The following is a 22,819-nucleotide window of genomic DNA, read 5'->3' on the forward strand; positions in this document are numbered from 1 at the left end:
GGTGACTCTAGGGAACGTGCAATAGGGTTTATAAAGGCAAATGGCCTCTGCGTTCAAAGTTCAGTTGTTCCAGCCTCTTGTGAGACCACGTTTCATTTTCCTGACAGGGCTGGCTGCTTAACATGCATTTTTTAAAAATTAAATTTCATATGTAGGCACACCTGGGTGGCACAGTCAGTTAAGTGTCGGACTCTTGGTTTCAGCTCAGGTCGTGACCTCAGGGTCATGAGATTGAGCCCTGCCTCGGGCTCTGTGCTCAGCATGGAATCTGCTTGAGTTTCTCCCTCTCCCTCTGTTCCTCAATCCCCCCATTCTCTCTTTCTTTAACTCTCTCTCTAAAATAAATAAGTCTTTTTTAAAAAATTAAGTTTCATATGTAATTATATTTGCTTGAGAGAAAAAAACCAGCAGACTTAAAAATAATTTTGCCACTGTTCAAAGAAACATTATTAAACACACACCTTCTATCTTGAGATTCTTGATGCACTTGACAACACCTATGTCATTTCCTAATTGCCTTGGCATGAGCTGCCCAAATTCCTGGCGTCTTGCTTCTTCCCGCCATTGGCTATGCTTCTAATTCCACTCCCACCTCCCATCCTAGTCAGCCAGTTAGCATGCAGTGAATGTACACTTATTTTAATATTACTTCAGAACTAAGTCGTAAGGAAGATATATTTGCTGCCAAAACAATGTATGGTATGATGCATTCCAGAGCCAAACGCAAACACTTTTTCCATTCTGTGCTGCTCTTGGATTATTCATGCTAGTTCTCTTCTTTATTAGCATGGAGAATCAGGAGTTGACTGCACCTTCCTTTCCCATCTACTGGGCAATGAACATTATTGCACAGAGAAGTTAAGCAATGTGTCCAAGGTAGAAGCTGGAAAATGAACTCAGCTCACTTGCCTTCTTGGTTTAGCCGTTGAAACAAAAAAGTGTTAGCTTTTCTAGATGTCTGTTGTGTTTTCAGATAAGATGTCTCTTCATGGAAAGTTATTACGTACTTTTACTCATAGAGAAGCTTAGTATTTCCATTTTCAAATGGTTATGATTTTGTAGAATGGATACGCCATTGTTTTCTGAATGATTGTATTAGTAATGTTTGTTGTCCTTTTGATCTACAGAATGTTTTTCATCTTTTTTTATTATGTTAGTCACCATACAAGCAGCAGAATGGTTTTTATGATCGTATATTGTAACATGTCTGAAAAAATATATCTAAATCATATTGTCACTGTGTTTTAGTTCCAACAAGGACAACCCAGACAGCAATTTTGTGAGCCTGCAAATCAACATCACTGCTGTAGCTCAAGTAGAAATAAGAGGGTGAGTAATAAAAGACATTGTAGTAATTATATTGTAATGATAGCTTTTATGAAAAAACACTAATAAAAACTATATGGAATTTTCTTAATGCATTAGCAATCACAAATCGCTTTGGTTATAAATTTTCATTCTTTTCTACCCATCGTTAGACTTCCGTTGAAAACTAGAGTAAACCCTATATGGTAATTAACTCTAAGGATATCAAAACAAGAGATCACTTTATTCCTCAAACTAACAGTTCAGGAATCAGACTATAAGAACAAGTGATAAGAAGTTAGATAAAAATCAACAAACCTGTGATTGCGTGAAAGTCTCACTTCTCCAGTAACTATTTCGGCATAATGACAATTCAGTCTCATCATACCTCATCTTGAGTTGAACAAATGGCTAACTCCTAGATGTGAGGGTCGATGGGATTTACATTTTATGTCTTTTTCCTTTTTTTTTTTTAAGATTTTATTTATTTATTCGACAGAGATAGAGACAGCCAGCGAGAGAGGGAACACAAGCAGGGGGAGCGGGAGAGGAAGAAGCAGGCTCATAGCTGAAGAGCCTGATGTGGGGCTCGATCCCATAACGCCGGGATCACCCCCTGAGCCGAAGGCAGGCGCTTAACCACTGTGCCACCCAGGCGCCCCTGTCTTTTTCCTTCTGTCCTATTCTTTGAAGAAGGTACCAGAACGCAATCAGTTGAGAGACAGGAGGACAGTCAAGAAAAAGGCTTAGAATAACTACCATCTTGGGAAATCCATGACTGGGGGAAAAAAGGAATTAGAAATGTACTGTATGTAGTCATCTTACGCAAGTGTGGACTCCACTGATTTTATTGTAATTCTTATTTCTTCAGGACAATCAAGGACTTGACTAAAAAATGTCAACTGGTATTCTGGGTTGAATTGTCATTGGGCTCCAGCAGTCCCAGTTCCCTTTCCTTTTCCATAGTCCTGAGTGGTTCCCACTCCTCCATGATGGCAGTCAGAGCCATGGTCTCCATGCATTCTGTCACTGCTGCCCCCTTCTGCTCCCCATGGGAGGAGCCCTGCCAGCTCTCCTGGACCAGTGAGGCTCCACCTAGTGGATTAGAGAAGAGTAATAATACCTAGCACATATTGATCCTTACATGTGCTACCCCAGTCCATTAGCACATCTTAATATATCCCAGTATCCTAGCTGCACAGGTGAGGAAATTTTGACACAAGGGGCTGAAGGCTACATAGCTGGAAGTGGGAGCTAGAATGCAAGTCAGGCAGCCTGTCTCCAGGTGCGTCTTTATAAGTGATGGTGCTATGTAGCCTATGAGAGAATTCTTTGAATCTTATTCACACAAAATCTTGTTTTGTTTATGCTTCTGTGATTTTTTTCGTTCAAATGAATGTTTTTGACATTCATCCACTTTACGGCATGTGCCTATAGTTCATTCATTTTAATTGCAGGAGAGTTTAATATTGTAAAGTTACACCATACTTACTTACCCCTTCTACTCCTGATGAACATTTGGGGGTTTTCTTTTTCCTTTTTTACAAACTTCCTTGTACATACCTTCGGTACACCTGTGGAAGAATGTCAGAAGGGTATGTGCTTAGGTGCAGAAGTTCAGGATCAGACAGCATACACTTTTTAACTTCATTAAATAGTACCAAACTATTTTTCAAAATAATTATACCTTCCTATTGTTCCACAAGACATGGAGGAAAGTTTTCACTGTTACACATTATTAACTAATTCACAAAATGGTCATGTTTTTCATTTTGACCCAATCTGATGGATGAGAAATACTATCTAACTGAAGGTTCAATTTGCCATTCCCTGATTCCTAATCGACACTGAGTAGCTTTCTCATGTGTTTGTTGTCTCCATTCTTCCCAAACTGGGTAATTTCTGCTTATTTTTTAGGACATATTTCTACGAAGAGACTTAATTTTTTCATATTAATTCATAGGAAGGAACTCTTTCCTATTCTGGAGTTGAGACGCTAATCCTTTACCAGCTACACATGTTGCAAGTACCTTTTCATAGTCTGTGGGGTTTGGTGTGTGTGTGTTTGCGTGTGTGTGTGTTTTAAGTCAGGTTTATTGAAGTATAAATTATATAAAGTAAAACCCTTTCTTTTAGATGTTCAGTTTGAAGCATTTGGACACCACAGGGATGTTCAATGTAAAACAGTTCTGTCACCCCACATAGCTTCTCATGCACCTTTGTAGTTAACCCAGCCCCCACCCCCAGGCTCTGTCAACCTTGATCTATCTTCTGTCACTATATTCCCAGAAAAATCATATAAATACGCGCATACCGAATGTAGCCTTTTGAGTCTGGCTTCTTTCACTTAGCATAATGCATTTGAAAAAACACCCATGTTCTTACATGTATCAGTGGTCTGTTTCTTTTTATTGCTGAGTATTCCACTGTTCCGAAGTCCCACAAATCGTTTATCCATTCACAGGTTGATGAACCCTTGGGTTTTTTCCAGTTTGGGGCTCTTAGTAATAAGCCTGTTATCGGCATTCACACACAGGTCTTTGTTGGGATATTTGTTTTCATAAATGGAGTTGAGTTGTATGGCAAGGTTACGTTTGACTTTATAAGACATCGCCAAACCGTGTTTCAAATTGGCTGTACCATTTCCATTTCTCATTTCCACGAGCAGAGTGTGAGTTCAGTTATGCTGCGTGCTTGTAGGCATGGGCTTGAGGTTTGTTTTTGTTTGTTTTTAGCCATTTTAGTAAGTGTGTGAAAGTATCTCATTGAGTTTTAATAAACATTTTCTTTTTTTTTTAGATTGATTAATTTATTTATTTGGGAGAGAGGGAGAGAGCACACAGAGGGAGAGGAAGTGGGAGAAGCAGACTCCCCACTGAGCAGGGAGCCCACCGATGAGGCTCCATCTCAGGACCCGGGATCATGACCCGAGCCACTCAGGTGCCCCTAATTAGCATTTTCTAAAGACTAGTGATATTGAGCATCTTTTCACTACTTATTTGCCCTTAGTGGGTTTTTTTGAAGTGTCTTTTAAAATTTTGCCCATTTCTTGTTGAGTTGTCTGTCTTATTATCAAGTTGTAAAAGTTCCCTACATATTCTGGATACAAAATCATTTATCAGATTTGTGTCCGGCAAACATTTTCTCTCAGTTTATGGTTTGGCTTATTATTTTCTTAACAGTGATGTTCAAAACCCAAAAGGTTTTAATTTTTATGAAATCCAACTTTTAAATATTTTATAGTTTGTTCTCTCTTTCCATAAAATAAATAAATAAATCTTTAAAAATAAATAAATATGTAAGTAAATAAATATTTTATAGTTTGTACTCTTTTTGTCCTTTGTAGAAAGTCTCCACTTTGCCCAGAGTCACAAGACTTTTTCCTATGTTTTCTCCTAAAAGTTTTGCAATTTTACATTTTAGTCTATGATTAAGTTAATATTTGTGTTAAGTGTGAGGTAGGGTCCAAGTTCACTGTTGCATAAGAATATCCAGTTGCTGCTATGCTATCGGCTGAAAGACCATCCTTTCCCCCATTGAATTACTTGACATCTCTATCCATCTGTGAGGCTCTGCTTCCAGACCTTTCATTCTGTTCCATTGATCTACACATGTAATAAGTCTTGAAACGCAAGCAGTATATCCTGAGATCTTGGTAAACTTGCTTACAAATTCTAGTAGACATATTGTTTGCTGATTTCCTAGAATTTTCTATAGCATTATCATGTCTTCTGTGAATAAAAAGTTTGATTTTTTTCCTGACTAATCTAATCTGTATGTGCCAGAGTTTAGCCAACTACAGAGTTAGAGGGAATAGTACCCACAAGAGATTACCCTTATTTTTGATACCAACAGCAGATTTGTGTGCTTCCCAAAACCACTATCAGGTTTGATACTTCACTTAGAAGGACTCACAGAACTCCCTGAAAGCTATTATACTCATCAGTACAATTCGTTACAGGGAAAAGAAAAATTAAAATTAGCCAAGGGAAGAAGTGCTTAAGTTGGAGCCTGGCAGAGAACTAAGCACAAGGCTTCTTGTTCTTATCCGCCATGGAGCCAGGACATGTTACTTTCCTTGTATGGATATATAACAGTATGCATGGAGTATCCCCAGCTGAGGAAACTCCCGAAGGCTCAGTGTTCACTGTTTTTATTGAGAATCCACTACACAGGCATGATCAATTGATTGACCACTTAATTGATCTCAGTCTCCAGGTTGTCTGATATAATGGGATCAAGCTCCCACCCTGACTCACACTGTTGTTCTTTCTGATGTGGGCACCTCCCACCCTAACTCATATTGTTAGAATATCCAGTGTGACCTAAAACACCCCGAAAAACAAAGATACTTATTTCAGGCATAAAATTTCTAGAGCTTAGACTTTACCTTCCAGAAGCTGAGGGCAAAGGCCACACCACTTTTGGGAGGAAGGTCAAGTTGTTTACTACATAGTTATGCCTTTTATTTCTTTTTTCTTTTTCGTTTTCTTCTCTTACTGCACAGACTAAGAGGGTCAGGGCAAGATTGGGTAGACTTGATGCAAGAAGACATCTTTGCCTTGTTTTTAGATCCTACCTTGATCTTAAGGGGGAGACATTCAGTTTGTCTTTCAAGAAGTTTCTCTGTTTCATCTAAGTTGTTACATGTATAGCATAAATTTGCTCATGATATTCTCTCATTTTCCTTTTACTGCATGTAGGACCTCATCATTCCCTGTATTGGCAATTTGTATCTTTTACTCCCCTCCATTTTTGCCCTGATCACTCTGGCTAGAGTTTGGCGAACTTTTCAAAGAACCAGTTTTTTGGTGTGTTGTTTTTTTTTTTTTTTCTTTAATTTCATTGACTTTTCTTTCTTTCTCTCTCTTTCTCTCTCTCTAAGATTTATTTATTTATGTATTGGGAGAAAGAGAAAGAGAGCACAGAGTGGGGGGAGGGGCAGAGAGAGAGAGACAGAATTTCCAGCAGATTGCCTGCTGAGCACAGTGCCCATCCTGGGGCTTGATCTCATGACCTGAGTCGAAATCAAGAGTCAGACACTCAACTGACTGAGCCACTCAGGCACTCCTTTTTTCTCTCTTCTTATTTGTTTGTTTTGTTTTCTATTCCATAGCTCCTGCTTTTGTTATTATTATTTCCTTCCTTCTGTTCACTTTGGGTTTGATTTTCCCTTTTTCTCCTTCCTCTAGGTAGAAATTAGATTATTGGCTGGAGACCTCTCTTCTGTTCTTACATAAGCATTTAGTGCTGTAAATTTCCCTCTAAGTGCGTGAGCACATACCAAAATGTTGATATGTTGGGTTTCAGGCACAATGTTTTCTAATTTCCGTTGTGATTTCTTCTTTAAGTCCTGAGTTGACTCATGAGAAGTGACCTGTTTGATTTATAGATCTTTGGAGCTAATCCAGATGTTTCATTTATATGTGTTTCTTATTTAATTCTCCCATCTTTCTCAGTGAGAAAAACACAAAAAAAAATCAGAGAAGAAATAAGCATTTTTTTAGTATCTTATTTTTATATCTTTTAACATTTACAACTAGTGTATATGAAGTTTTGTCTCCTTCTTTAAGCTTAATCTTTGTTTTGCTAACCAAAAATAAATTGAAATTGTTTTTTAATCCCAAAGCAAATTTTAAATTGGTAACTGTTTTTATTCCATAAGACATAACTCAGTCCAAGGCAGCAGAGGGTGTAATGTAGTTGTATTTATTCTTATATACCCATTTTATAAGATAAATATTTATAAATATACTTCTGCCATCATTTATTACACCAATATTTCTCAGTTAAAAAAGAAGGAAATTTTCAATTAATTTTACCAATAATCAGAACAGGTAATTAAAATTGGGTTTTTCATATGGGTGCAATTTTTTTAATTGCTAGATTAACATCCAACAATTGACCACAGTTTATTCTCTAACACCATGTTAGAGTTCTTTTTAGCCATTTTGTGAAGTAAAACTCTTTATTCCAGATACTCAGCAAAAATATTGGTTTCGTTGTTTAATTCTTCAAGGAACAAACAGCTACTGTGTTGAAAATCTTCCACGCTCAGTCTTGAGAAAAATCTCTTTTTATTTGCCAGTTGCGTTTATTCCAATGTATTTTAGCACGCACTGTCTCTAGCAGCTCTTTTTCAGTTTAGTGTTGTTTTTATCATTTTAAAAATAAACTCGAATGGATTTATTTCCTTAATGGGAAAAAATACTGAGAATTATTCCACTTATTTCAAAGCCAGATGGTGACAACACTGTCTTTCAGCAGACTCCCATGTCATTTGTTCGTACAAAGGATTAATTTAGTAGTAAGTCTGTAGGAAGTAAATTTGGCCACAAGAGGCAGCACCACATGCATCCAGCTCACAAAGAGTAATAAACTTGTGTCCTTTGTCATATAATCAGGATTGAGTGGGTTTGATCACGGACACTACAATCATACAAACATGGTCTGTATAGACCCAGCTATAGCAGGTACAGCCAACATTGTTCCAGACAATCAATAGTAGTCTGCTATTTGGGGCTTATAGTGTTTGAAAACAGGATTATGAATGAATATAGCGTTCATTCCGTATTACCTACTACAGCATTGGCTTTGAACTTCCGAGAGTATATATACTTTAACTTATCAAAACCTAATTCCTTGTTTCCCTAATCCTTTCCCAATGTCTACTATTACCATTGGTACCCCAATCTTCTTATCCCTGGGGGGGTCTCTGTGGAATAATGTTCTATCCTCCATCTTAGAATGTGAGTGCTATTCAGAAAGAGCTGTTAGGGCTGTTTATCCTTGGTTAATAGTTGATTATATTTTTCCTTCCTTCCTTCCTTCCTTCTAAAAAAAATGATAATTTTGAAAACAGTGAACAATGTTTCACTTATTCATTTGGAATCTTCAGAGAGCCATTTTTTGTCATGGTTTTCCCCAGATTAGAAAAAGTCTTAGAGGGCTCCTGAGTAGCGCAGTCGTTAAGGCGTCCGCCTTCGGCTCAGGGCGTGATCCCGGCATCCGGGATCGAGTCCCACATCGGGCTCCTCGGCTGGGAGCCTGCTTCTTCCTCTCCCACTCCCCCTGCTGTGTTCCCTCTCTCACTGGCTGTCTCTCTGTCACTCTGTCACATAAATGAATAAAATCTTTAAAAAAAAAAAAAAGTCTTAGACAGTAGATAACTGAATTTTGTGAGCCATAGCTTTTGAATGATTATGCCATGATTTTTGCCATGACCTATAATAGATTATGTTTCCTTACAGATTTCTTTTTGATTTTGTTACAGAAATGGGGCAGGAAGTTTCTTTAAGTTGTCTTTACTAAAATCACTGCTGCTTAGTGGCCCCTGGGGTGCATTATACAGTTGACTTCTGAACAATGCAGGCGTTTGGGGAGCTAACCCCCCTGTGGATGTAGCTTTGACTCGCCCAAAACTTAACTACTAGTAGCCTACTGTTGACAAGCCTTCTCAATACCATTAGCAGCTCATTAACACATATTTTGCATATGTGTTATATACTGTATTCTTACAATAAAGTAAACTAGAGAAAAGAAAATGTTATTAAGAAAATCATAAAGAGGAGAAAGAAACATTTACGGTACTGTATTTTATATGAAAAATCATATATAAATGAAAAATCTGCATATAAATGAACCTGCACAGTCCAAACCAGTGTTTTCCAAGAGTCAGCCGTATATTGGAAATAGAATAGTCCTGAGTAAACCTGAGCTGAAGTCTTCACCTGCAACTAACCCCTACTTTTCTGAACATCAATTTTCCTTTCATGTATAAAATGAGGGGTTTTGAACACACTGTCTCCATAGTACCTGTCAGTTCTAAATATTTATGATTCTGTGGTACTGCAGTGTTTATGACCAGTTGTCCAGGATTGATGACCATAAGAACAAAATTCTTCAGAGAAAATGTGCTCAGCTTCTGCTCTGTATTTGTTCTCTATGCAAATAAATAAATAAATAAATAAATAAATAAATAAATAAATAAAGGTTTTTCCCTAGAACCTCACATTGGGTGTGGAGCATGGAGTCAACTCTCTGTTGCCAAGCTAAGAGCAAAGTAAAGCTTTGGGTGCTTAGGTCGTGAAGACCCCCACGGGGACAGAAGCCCAAACTCTCTGGGCTTCACTCGAATAAAAGCAACCTTCTGTGTTCTGTACTCTTCTCCTCACCAAGTCCCCACTCTTTGATCTGAACATGATTTAATCAAATCAAGTCGGAAAGGGGAGCATGACGTAACAACAAACCAATATAAGGCTAGGGAATGTTGAGGTATCAGCCCAGCAAGGCTGTGCCCTGCACTTGTAATTTAATAGTTGCCCATTAAGGATGAAAGCAAAGGGCTTTATAATTTAGTAGCATTTCTGTGGGTTGTCAGTTTAAAAAATATACTTCTTCCACCCACCCCTAGAAGACAATGCAGCCAAACTGACTTTGACCAAGAGCATTTGAGATGTTTTCTAATCATTTGTGGTATACAACCCAAGGCGTTAATGATAATTTTCCAGATGAGGAAATAGGGACACACAGAAATTAAATTACTTGCCCTTGGGTATTTAGTCCAATAAATTTTAGTTTCTACTTTAGGAAAAGATTACTCAGAGGGGAAAATAAAGATAGCATTTGAAGTTGCTACAGGGTGCGTTAATTACGGATGCCCTTCAAAGGGCATTTAAGATATCTGATTGTCAAAAGAAGGATTTTCTGTTGAAGTTATTTTTAGCTGGAGTTCTAGGAATTATTTTAAAGATACTTTCACCTAAAAATTGCTAGAAAAGGGGCGCCTGGGTGGCGCAGTCGTTAAGCGTCTGCCTTCCCTCAGGGCGTGATCCCGGCGTTCTGGGATCGAGCCCCACATCGGGCTCCTCTGCTGGGAGCCTGCTTCTTCCTCTCCCACTCCCCTGCTGTGTTCCCTCTCTCGCTGGCTGTCTCTCTGTCACATAAATAAATAAAATCTTTAAAAAAAAAAATTGCTCGAAAAGCATTGTTCTTTTGAGAAATATCCTTTTTAAGATTATATAAAAATAACAATTTTGTTTGGAACCAGCTTTTAATGTAGAACAATGCCATGTACTGCATTGCATTCGGCCAGTGCTCACTTTCTAGGTGTAAATTGCGGGCAAAAAATATGTATGTGTCAAGTTAATATCCTACTTACATGGTTACATCATTTAACTGTCTCTCTGTCTCTCACCCTTGAGTTATCTAGAGGACAACTCTAGAACTCGATCAGGCTTTATTTTGGCTCTGGGCCTGGCTTTGGGGGAGGTATGGCTGCATTAATGGAAAGCCAAAGAAATCTAAGAAGTAGGAATATACAAGCGGCCACTTTTCTACTCTGAAGTATTTAATTCAAAACTACATTTCTTCACAAGTCAACGTTTAACACAACACAGAATTCTAGATTTTTATCCACCAAAAGAGTCTCATTTCTTGATATGGCCTGAAGCAGGGATTATATATCCTATACACACACACACACACACACACACACACACACACACACTTACACTTACACAGGACCTATAGATAGGTGTATACATTTTTATGTCTGTATGGTAAATTATCTATCTCAGGAATGCTCTCTGCTCTGCCCCCTAGTGCCCAAGAGAGGAGATACTATAAAATAGTTCATCTCTGAGCTAGAGACCAGGAATGAAAAGCCTCCAGGTAGATGTTTCAGATCCTTACTATTCCTCTAGTTATTTTGCTGAACATCACCTTCAATACCTTTTTCCATATAGGCAATATCTGTTCAAGTAAATTGCGGGCCACTTTTTCCCATTGCAGTTAGCGTACTGTACACTAGTGAGGCATTCTTACCTGTGTCATCACCAGCAATTAACAAAAACTTCCATGTTTCAGAGTATCCCACCCTCCGCAGATTGTTCTGCCCATTCATAACTGGGAACCAGAAGAGGAGCCCCACAAAGAGGAAGGAGTTGGACCCCTGGTGGAACATATTTATGAGGTATCTTTAAAGTTGTTTAGAGTTTATTCTTATGCTCTTTACCAATAAACTCTTCATAGCATTTTATAAGACACCAATGCAAGATCTGAGCTTTATACGCTGCTTGGATTTGTGCTATTATGTTATCATATTGCAGTGGGGGGAGGGGGTACAGTAGGAGTCACTTGCTTTTTAGTGGTGAGAGCCATTATATAGTGAGAATATTTAATCTTGTTACTGTTCTCTTTTAAATGTTCCTTACATCTCCTTTTTTAAATGTTTGGATAGTCTAAGCATAAAAATGACTAGCTCCCTGGACTTTATTTTGCTTCTTCCTACATTTTCAAATATCCTTAAAATCTACCCACCTCTTAAATTGAAGGTCACCAACCAGAAGTTACCAGACAGAGAAAATTTTATGGATTATTTGCTATTGTACAAAAAAAAAAAAAAAAAAACCCACACATATAACACACACACATATGAATAACTTATTCTGAGATTTGAAATAGTCTGTTGATTAGTAAAATATTTTCCAGAAGCAAACCAGCAGCTCATGAAAAAGCCATTTTGTTGGAGGAACCTTCTTATTTACTGCTCTCTATCCCTTTCCTGTGTAACTCATTCCACTGACCTAGTAATCCTGACTGTGACTTTCATCTTAAGCTACAAGGGACGTGAATAGCATTTTCTAAGGTTAACCATGAAGTCATTTCAAAACTGATGAGCTGTTTACATATGTGGGAAAAAAGTGTCAACTCCTGCACAGCATCAACATGAAAACCTCTGTCATCTGCCCAACCTGTGGTTTAGAATCAGAAGCCCCTTCCGCAGCTGGATCAAAGCTCTGCCCTAAGCTCTCTTGATAGCAAAAGGATAACATAGTCCCCAAGGCCACTCGGATTAAGAACCTTGCTAGAAAAGGAAAATGCTGTCAAATAATTTATTAAACCTTGCAAGCACCGGTTTCTGCTTAAGAATGGGGAAACTTTAAAGTTTGCAAACATATTCAAACTCAATCATTCTCAGGGCAGCCCTGCTTCTAATCTTACCACAAATGGATCATAAAATTTTAGGGTAATAATCAGTGGTGACAAAAGCAATCATCACGTGTTTCCTACATGCTATTCTTATGTCTCGAAATATACCATTATCCGTCGATGCCATGTTTCTTTGATAATGTGAATTAAACGAGCCATCTAATAAGCAAAACCAAATTATAAATTGTTTTATTGATCATTATAATTATCAGAACTCTGGGAAAAAAAAGACAAAAATTCTCTGTTAACTTTGAAGTGAATTTTCAAAACCACAATAAATTTAAATACATTTCGTGATTTTCCCAAGCTGTTTTTGTGTCCTGTGAGTACAGGATTCATGTGTTTAAAATGCTCATCTCTTTAGTAGATGTGGCCTCTCTTTCTTTGAGATTCACTGATTAAAACAGAGGGAGCTCAGCTTTGAAATGCACATGTGAAGTGAACTGTGGTGAGCCTGGACCATCTTTTGGCATTTGATGGATAACCATTTTTCCAGAGGGTGAAAAAGAGTGTGTTGCATATGGTTGCAATTGACAAGTCAGTAGTCAGGAAAAAAGGAAGATTTTAGTGTAAAGAAAGAATAACTAGGTTTTGAAAGCATATCATTAAAATTGCATTTCTGGCCCTGCGATTAAATGAACATAAATTTTAGGTAAACATCACAGTGACCAGACATGGTTAATGTGGTGTTTGCAAAGGAAATCTGCCCTCAGAGCTCCAAAGAATGAAGAATCTTCTCTGAGCACAAGCGCCTCTCGCTTCTGGAGCTCCTCTTGCTTATGCAGATTTTGTTTTCCTACTGCTACCATCCTAGCGTAGATGCGTTAAAACCAAAATACTTTTTAGATAACATTACTTGTTCCTTTCTTGTAGCTGCACAATATTGGACCGAGCACCATCAGTGACACCCTTCTGGAGGTGGGCTGGCCATTCTCTGCCCGGGACGAATTTCTCCTCTACATTTTTCATATCCAAACTCTGGGACCTCTACAGTGCCAAACAAATCCTGACATCAACCCACAGGATATAAAGGTAGGAGCCTGGTCTAACTAGCTGTTTTGCCTATTTTTTATGGTAAGGAAAAAAAATTAAAACTGTGGCTTATATTTTTTAAAGCGAAGTAATTATAAGTTATTTTGGTGATATTCTATATGGCCTTTTTAGTTTTATGGTGAAAATGCCAGGTCTTGGGGCACCTGGATGGTGGAGTTGGTTAAGCATCTGCCTTTGGGTCCTGGGATCGAGCCTTGTGTCAGGCTCCCTGTTCAGCAGGGAGTCTGCTTCTCCCTCTGCCTCTGCCTGCCACTCCCCCTGCTTGTGCTCTCTCTCTCTCAAATAAATAAATAAAATCTTAAAAAAAAAAAAAAAGCCAAACCTAACTTAAAATGTCACTCCTAGAAAACTTAAATTTTTCTTGGTTTTGTTGTTCATGGTAACCTGTCATTTATTCAGCCTATTTTAATAGATACCTTTTGCATATGGCTTGACTAGCAGCATGACCAAACCAAAATCATAAATAGATATGTCATGTTTTGGAGAATTTGTACAGAAGGCTATTTTTAGAGTCTTTTTGGTACATTGCCAAAAGATCTAAGGATCTTTGCCAAGTGGGCTTTTCCAGATGTTGCCAATAGCAAGTGGTGAAATGCGATAATTTGCCAAAGGCCATCTCAGTGCCCCAAGAACCCCCAGACTGGAAATTTCTGGACCCCATTCGTTAGTGCAGCTTATAGAGAAGCTGAGAGCAGTCCTTCTCAGATTCTCAAGCTTATCCAATCACCTGGGGGTCTGGTAAGAGGCAGGGTCTGGGGGGCCTAGAACTCTGCCTCTCTACAATCCCCACCTGATATCCACGCTGCTTTGCTGGTCACAGACTAGCCAGGAGCTCAAGTGTCCAAGGAGCTGATCTTATTCAGATTAAGATCCAAATCTGGCTTTAAGTTTCTTCTGGGAAGAAAAGAACATAATTAGCATAAACCCTTGAAAATGTCACATTTGAATGGGAAAAAAAACACAACTTTTTATCCAGATGTTATTCTCAAAAGCAAACTTTATTTAAGAATCAACATTGTCTAGTAGCTCAGGGAGACAGTGTCTCTCTTAGAAATGGAGCAAAGGGCAGACTTCATGAAATACTAACTCAACCATTTGTAACATGGGTCTGCCTCCACCCTAACCGGTAGCACTGGGACATTGCCCATTATGAAAGGCTTTCTTTTTCAACCCAACACGCCTTCTATTCCAAGAGAGGAAGACTGAAAGGGGTTCAGTATGAAAGGATTTATAGGACAAGTCTCCTTCTTCACGGGGAAATAATAAATAAGGTCACTTGTATTCCACAAAATTATTTAAAATACTTCCTCCCTGGAAACTTTTTTTTTCCCATTTCCTCTCTCTTGGCTCTTCATTGAGATGATTTTAATATCGTCAAGGACAGTAGCTTATTATAAAATGACACCTTCTGGGGTTCCTGGGTGGCTCAGGTGGGTAAGCATCTGACTGGCTCAGGTCTTGATCTCAGGGTCTTAAGATCGAACCCCAGGTCAGGCTCCACCCTCAGCAGGGATTCTCTTCTTCCTCTCCCTCTGCCCCTCGCCCCACTCGTGATCCTTCTGTCTCTTTTTCAAATAAATAAATAAATAAATAAAATATTTTCAAAAACAAAAATAAAAAATAACATCTTCAAATAGAATGTATAACATCAAAGCAAGTAAAGCTTTCACATGTCCTATAGGTAACAGATTCTCTACTTCAGTCATAGATTCTTGAAGCACAAAAACCTGGGGCAGGTTTCTAAACTGTGGAGTGTAATGTTTGCTTTATATCTGACACTATTTATATATGTTCATATGTATTATGTAACTTGTGTGATAGGCGCCATGTTGGTTGTGAATTCTTTTTCTTTGTTGCAGTTTAACAATCATGTATAGTGACTGGAAGATACCAACAGATAACTTGTCTTAAATGTTGACAGATTCATGCAAACTGGGCAGTGGTGGCCACTAAGCCCCTGCATTCTCTGCCACCCTGATATTCTTTGAAGTATAGACTTTGATTAAAAATCTACTAAGGCGGGGCGCCTGGGTGGCACAGCGGTTAAGCGTCTGCCTTCGGCTCAGGGCGTGATCCGGGCGTTATGAGATTGAGCCCCACATTGGGCTCCTCTGCTAGGAGCCTGCTTCTTCCTCTCCCACCCCCCCTGCTTGTGTTCCCTCTCTCGCTGGCTGTCTCTATCTCTGTCGAATAAATAAATATTAAAAAAAATCTACTAAGGCTGGTAATTTTTTTAAAGATTTTATTGATTTATTTGAAAGAGAGAGAGAGCACAAGCAGGGGGGAGGAGCAGAGGGAGAGGGAGAAGCAGACTCCCCACTGAGCAGGAAGCCTGATTTGGGGCTGGATCCCAGGACCCCGAGATCACTACCTGAGCCAAAGTTAGACACTTAACCGACTGAGCCACCCAGGTGCCCCTAAGGCTAGTAATTTTTAAATGCAACTTAATTATGCTCCTTTTATAAAACTCTCAATTTGTGGAAATTGAATATAAGAAGATATGATTACAATATGAAGGAATAGCTCCCTGAAATGACAAATGATAACAGTCCATGAACTCTTGAAATTCAGAATAATGAAAAACTTGAAATGTTTTTCCTTTCAGGTCCTCTGAGTACTTTTACTTATATTTATTATGTATAACCCAGAGAGTCTAAAAGAGCTTTTTATCAATAAATAGATTTTTTAAATTAATTATCAGTGTATTTTATATAAGCAGCTACCAACAAATTGAGAATACTTGAAAATTATTTTCTTCTTAAGATAATAATTTATTGGTGAAGTCTCTATAAGTTTACTTGGCAATTTACTTATTCCTAGATAATACAAAACTAAACAGTCTATTCTCTGTCTTAAATATGAATTGGAAATCAGTAAAGAACAAGTTATTTATTATATCTAGTTATCTTCAATGCAATAGGTCTGGAAAATTTTTTTTAACTTAAGGTATCAATTTCAGATTCTTACATCAAAGCTAATTACTGTTTTTTAAATATATATATTTAAAGATAAATATAGTTTTTAAAATATAGATTTTTTAAATATAGATTTTTAAAATATAGATATATAGGGTTTTTTTTAAATTTAGCTCTTTAAGAAGCAGAGAAAGGGTAGGTTTAATAAAAGGAACAAGGAGGCAAAATACATTCCTATAGGCAAAAAGTAAATCCTAGTAGGACGCTGGGTGGCTCAGTTGGTTAAACGTCTGCCTTCAGCTCGGTTCATGATGCCAGGACCCTGGGATCGAGTCCCGCATTGGGCTCCGTGCTCAGCGGGGAGTCTGCTTCTCCCTCTCCCTCTACACCTCCCCCCTGCCCGTTCCCTCTCTCTCTCTAATAAATAAATAATCTTAAAAAAAGAGTAAATCCTAGCATTCAATCTTACTTACCCACGAAGATAAAAGTCCTTACGATTTGATTCTACAATTTCCTTATAAACACAGCAATAGTTAGTGAGCATCTCTTGAAACATCTGCATCTATGAGCAGGTCCACAAGTCCTTTCTGAGGTTGCTCTAGTGACCACTGGACAAGCCACCAAAATATCCCAGGCCAGCTGCGGGCCTGTCAGAGGGAAAACTCCCACCTCAGCTTTCCCAAGTATCCTCTGGAGGATCTTCAAGGTCCCCACCATGTTTGCCTCTCCAGCCATTCAACTGCTTTCCCCTCAGCAAAATGCTTTCTCTTCAGGTCACATACACCTTTTTGTCCACTTCCCCCTCCTGTACATATTCTCATTTTTTCCCACTTAACCACTGAAAGTAGCTCCCTCCTCCATTGCTTCTTTGCAGCTCCCACAAATGTCTAAGGAAACGTGCTGATGAAAAAGCAACTGTCCAGATTTCCTTAGAAGCATTTTCTAGACCATCTGCTCCAAGGAACCAACACCACCAACTCTGAAACCTTTGAAATTCCCTGGATCCCCCCTGCAGAATTTCCACAACATCTCAACATAATTTCTTGTGTCCGCTAATTAAACCCATCAGCATTTAATAGAACTAATGTATTTAACACAATGTGGGGTTTTTTTCCTATTTAAAAAAAAATTATTCAGATAACAACCTCTTGGCTTTACTTTTTATTACAAATACATAGTTTTACTCATCAAAGCCATATTGTAGATAAAGTAGGGTTTTTTTTTTTTTTGTGGGCTGGCCTGAAAACCGAGCCACCATTTAAAAGATCGTCTCTAAAGAGAAATGCATTCTGAGTGCCAAACATCTAGCCTCAAACCTTCTGAAATATAACCCGTCTGTAAATTAAACATGCATTCCAAATGTGACGCTCCTCACATGAGCCTCCAAGTCCGATAAGGCCTGCATGGGATTCGCTTTTCACAACAGTGACAGGTACAGCTGAGGTATCCCACCAAGTGACCCTAATGTCCCCAAGGTTTGAAGAGCAGACTGCCTTTGAAAGCCACCACCGTGATCATAGGCGACAATGAGCAAAAGTTCTCACCCCACGCACCTCCCTTGCTGGCCAAATACAGAGCATCCGTGACTAAACTGGGGACACACTCAGATGCCACTAGAAATTTGTGAGGTTTTTATTTTATTTTGTTTTTTTGATACTTGCCTCATATCGGGCTTCGTGGGGATTCACTTAGCCTGCTTTGCTGCCACTGTTCAGACCCCCACGTGTGAAGGTAAATAGGAGCACACATGGGTGATGGGGTTCAGGAAAAGTGAGTGAGCCTCCTGGCCCCTCGTGGTGCCCAGCGCAGGCAAGTAGGAGGGTGGGACACTATCTCGGGGACGTTCCTTTCTGCTTTCCCTTTTGCCTCCCAATGAAACCGCTGCTGTCTTTGGTTTTCTGTTCCTCGCATGATGGTTTCACGTCATCAAGTTCATTTCTCTGCCTTCTATGAACACAGGGGCATAAGCAGATGGGCCATGAAGGTTCCGCCTCTGGGCTTCAGAGATAGAGGATTTTAATGTGGCAATTTCGGCACATTCTGCCATCTAAAAACATCGTGAAACAGTCAACTGTCTGCAGCATTCCAACCAATCCATTAAATCTAATTCATTCCAGATCCTTCTTGAAATAAAATTTTAGAGTCAAATAAAGTATTTCTCAACCATTCTAAAGGCAGTAAAATAATGATTTCCAACTATCCATTATCTCATTTGGGTGGATTTTTTCCTGGGTTTTGGAGAGTCCTCCAGACAGGCTGTGATCTTTAGATAAGATGTAGTTGAGAAAGCCAATGCTATTATGGAACCAAAACTTCATGAAGAGTAAAGGACTTTTTTGAAGTTGGCAAGGTTTCATCACGAACAGCCACGTGTGAGAAGAAACGGGAGAAAGGGCTGCGGATGTCACACTGTACCCAGGAGGAGAGGACAAGCGAGGCGTTGGCTTCCACAGGCGCTAGGATCACAGGACCACGTTCTGGGCCCATCACTCAAGGGAGGAGCCCGAAGTCCACATGATGTGACAGAGGCTAGACGAGGGCAACTGTAACAAGAGAGACAGACAATGTTCTGTAAAGAATGGGCTTTGGAGCCCTGGAAGGCAAGAGGTTCCAACTGTCTCGAACAAGACCATTCTCACAGGAATCCCAAACTGCAACCAGATAGTACAAACATGGCAGTAGAAACACAGGGACCATTTGCCAGGGATTCTAGCCCTGCGACTAGTTTTTGGGTTTTTTGGGTTTTGGGGGTTTTTTTTATCGGTGAACACACAGACTGTGGCTTGGCTTAGCAAATTTGCATCGTTTTGTCTGAATTTTTTTCCATCATAACTGCCTCCATTTACTTATTGCTTCTTATTAATTCAGAATGCAGGGACTTGTTACAGCCCTCAACCCACTTGCCTTCTATCTCTCTCTGTCTCCGTCTCTCTCTCTCTCTCTTTCATGCACGCCCAGCTAGAGGACTTTCACTCATGTTTTATTTTTAACAGTGCCTTTAGGTCCAATTTTCAGCCACCAAAGGGAATACACTCTCCAGGATCCATTTCTCTTTGCCTTATCTTCTCTTTAAGATGGTCTTCAGGTTCTCCTGCAAATTTTAGAAAGTAAAAACACATGTCCAACAACTAAGAAAAGCTGCAAAGTCACCAACGGAGTGCATCTATTCTTTCTTCTGGATGTTAAAAAAAGTGGTGTTTTTTTTTTTTTCCTCTCCTGACAAATCCTTAACTGACCTCCTGCGTTGGTCTCTACTTTGATTTAATTATAGACAAAGAATTACATGAGGGAAAATCCACCATCTTTTGTGTATTAAGAATACCTGAAACCCAAAGACAAATCACGACCAAGAAGAGGATAGTATGCATGTTTGGGTTCAAAGAGCCCTTAATCTTACTGCACCCAACTATTTTCTTCAAAAGTTGCATTTCTAGCAGTTCTGCACATTCCAGCCAGGCAGTATCCCTTTAATTCATAAATTTAAACCTATCCCAGAGTGAAGAGTTTGGTGAAGAGTCATGCAAATAGAAAAATCCTGTTGGAGTCAAAATCTGAGTAGCAGCTGGGGAAAGAACCGTATTTACTAGCAATTGTTTCCTTATTGCAGAAAAGAGCAATTTTCGTATTTGTTCTGAAGAGGAGACTTGAGTGTTTACCACCAGCTTCTCAGAGCACTGAGCAAATTATTTTCTGAACTGAATGGCTGCCTGAATGGGTGCTAAAAGGCCCTCACCTCTAAGGGTTTCAGATTAAGGAAAAACATAACCTGCGGGGTACACGATCAATTGTGAAACAGGCTCCGAGAGTTCATCTAGAAAACAGGCTTTAACTGTTTACATTTCTTGAAAACTTCGTCCTTGTTTTTTGGTTTTTGTTCATTTTGCTTTTTGGGTTTTTTTTTGTTTTGTTTTGTTTTATATTTTGAAATAATTTCTGGAATGCCACTTTCAAAAACGGGTTGGTAAGCCATTCAAAGACTCTCTCAGTGTGGTGTTTGCAAGGGACATTCCTCTATCTGCAAAACAATATTACTAAAAGAGAGAAGCATGTTTTATCAACCCCTGCTGTGTAATACATTTGTTCTCTGGTGCAGAGTAAGTCCTGTGTGTTACTGAGAGACTGCTCCTAAGTATTTGTCAATGATGATGAACCAGAGGCCCCCACAAACGTGGTTTTTATTCGTACACAAGCTGCATCTCATGCCTCCACACAGGAGGCTGAAGAGCTGTCTTCTCGTTGGGCTACTACTTTACTATTACTGCTACTACTACAGGAATAAAGGAACATTCTATAGGTCCTTCCAGCCCTTTTACAGAATTAACTCTGTAACATATCACCCAGTGACCTATAAAAAAGAAATTAGACATGAAAATCTCAAAGAAAATCTATACACACACACACACACACACACACACACACACGAGTATGTAACAGAAAATATATAAGAGAATCTTAGAGACGTTCACAATTTTCTATCTAAACGCAAATTTCAATCTTAGGCTATTAGGGCTTTTCTATCAGATTCTCCACCAATGAGTATCCTTGAGCAATTCTTTGACTGGCACTCCTTCCCTACCATGGTCTTGGACTATTCCAGCATCTGTGGGGCTGGCCCGCTCCTCACAGTCTCTGTACTTCATCAGCCCAGTTCTGTGAACAACACTTCTAATTACCCTGTCTGTGAAATAGTTAAGTCCACATCCAAGCCTCCAATTCAATCTGCTGTTTTTATAACTTGCTCACTTGCCCTGTCCACGAGAGCTTCTCTTTCTTGATATGAAAACTTTCTGCGAGTCAGTTAACCCACCTGACTCTCAAGACTGCCTTTGGCCATACTTTCTTTCCTGCCAAGCCGGGGATCCCTGATGGGTTGGTTGAAACGTTCTTTTAAAGGCTCTCTTACTTAACCTCCTTTCTCCCCTGTCCTTCCAAGTCCCTGCCCTGAAAATCTCCATCAGGCACAGTCCCATAGTTTGGCTTCTCTGCCCCTTAGCCTGAGCGCACCAGGATATACTAATGGTGGGAAGTGCTCACTGGACAGCCAGCATCTGGAGAAGCCCCCTCTGCTGTTCTGATATCTCTCCCCTCCAGTCTCTTCTTTGACTTCTCCAAACCTTCACTACTGTTCTCATCCTTCTTACCCAGCCCCCTTAGCATCACTGTTAGCAGATGACCTTACAACAAGAGAATCTTCAAAGGATTTTTGCCAACCCAAATCCCAAGCCCGCCCCCCCCCACCCCTCTAATTGTCTCTTTCTCATCCTCAAGCCCTGTCCAATACTTTCAGAGGAAGGAGAGTTCTTCCTCCAGTTCCAAATTTAACTATGCTACATCAAGTATCCCGTTTCCTATATTTTCAACCTCTTCCTCTCTACTGGTTCCCTCCTTGGATCCCAGAAACGTACTTAAATTTCCTCCATCTTCAAAACAAACAATAAGCAAATAACTTGGCTCTGCATCTTCTTCCAAGAATGAGCCCCTTTTCCCTTCCATTTTTAGCCGAGCTGTACTTGTTATCCCTGTTTTCTTATTTCTCTTTTACTCTTATTACAATTATTAAATGTTTTTTAAAATTTTCATATTAAAAAGTACTTAATGTCCATCAAAACAATATATCATGCAATATATAAAAACATAAAAAAGAAAAATTTTAATTTCTAATAATGTCACCACCCACTTACTGTTACATTTCCTATTTATTTGTGCATTAATTTATTGTTCCACTTCACTTTATATTGCCAGTAATTAAGGATCTCTTTAAAAATCCCTAATACCATTATCATACCTGAAAAGAAATTAGCAAAACTTCTTAATATCATCAAATCTCTATAACTGGTAATATCTACATGACAATTCTTATAGATTTTTTTTCTATTGCTAGATATGCAAGATAAATATATGTCCATTTTTTATTAAAAAATGCAATCTTGGGGCGCCTGGGTAGCGCAGTCGTTAAGCGTCTGCCTTTGGCTCAGGGCATGATCCTGGTGTTCTGGGATCGAGCCCCACATCAGGCTCCTCCCATGGAAAACTGCTTCTTCCTCTCCCACTCCCCCTGCTTGTGTTCCCTCTCTTGGTGGCTGTCTCTCTCTGTCAAATAAATAAATAAAAAATCTTTTTAAAAAAATGCAATCTTATTATATAAGCTATTTTATAATCTTCCTATTCCCCTTACTAAGATCTTGTATTTTTTCTAAATTACTATATAGCTCTACGTCATTTTTAAAAAGTGCCCAGTGGTCTTTTGCATAAATGTCATAATTTATTTAACAAGGAATCTATCCACAAAGTTTTATGTTACTATCCTGTTTCCATTATAAATAGCAACTAATAACATCCATGTTTTATTTTGTTTTCTTTTGGCGCTTTCTTATTTGGAGGACACCACTGCATCTCATCTCTGAGCCATGGGGGATTTGCTTCAATATGAGAATAAGATAGAGATTTAATTTTATACTTTTTCAAATAATTATCCATTTGTCTGAATGCATTCACCCTTCGGCTTCTGCAGATCAATTTCCACCCATACCCATCCCCTGCTCAGCAAAGGGCAT

General features: G+C 39.0%; 1 protein-coding gene across 1 annotated transcript in view; it reads left to right on the forward strand.

Moving 5' to 3' along the window:
* The window catches only part of ITGA8 (integrin subunit alpha 8), a 171,386-nt gene that overhangs the window by 122,342 nt on the left and 26,225 nt on the right, over positions 1 to 22,819 (forward strand). Inside the window, exons 23-25 of the mRNA XM_045787904.2 lie at positions 1,249 to 1,329; positions 11,173 to 11,278; positions 13,171 to 13,329. Of these exons, the coding sequence (XP_045643860.1) occupies positions 1,249 to 1,329; positions 11,173 to 11,278; positions 13,171 to 13,329 (346 nt within the window). The remainder of the gene's footprint in view (positions 1 to 1,248; positions 1,330 to 11,172; positions 11,279 to 13,170; positions 13,330 to 22,819) is intronic.

This window comes from Ursus americanus, chromosome 31, assembly GCF_024610735.1.
Source record: "Ursus americanus isolate L20-20 chromosome 31, mUrsAme1.1.p, whole genome shotgun sequence".
In the NCBI taxonomy this organism is placed as follows: domain Eukaryota; kingdom Metazoa; phylum Chordata; class Mammalia; order Carnivora; family Ursidae; genus Ursus; species Ursus americanus.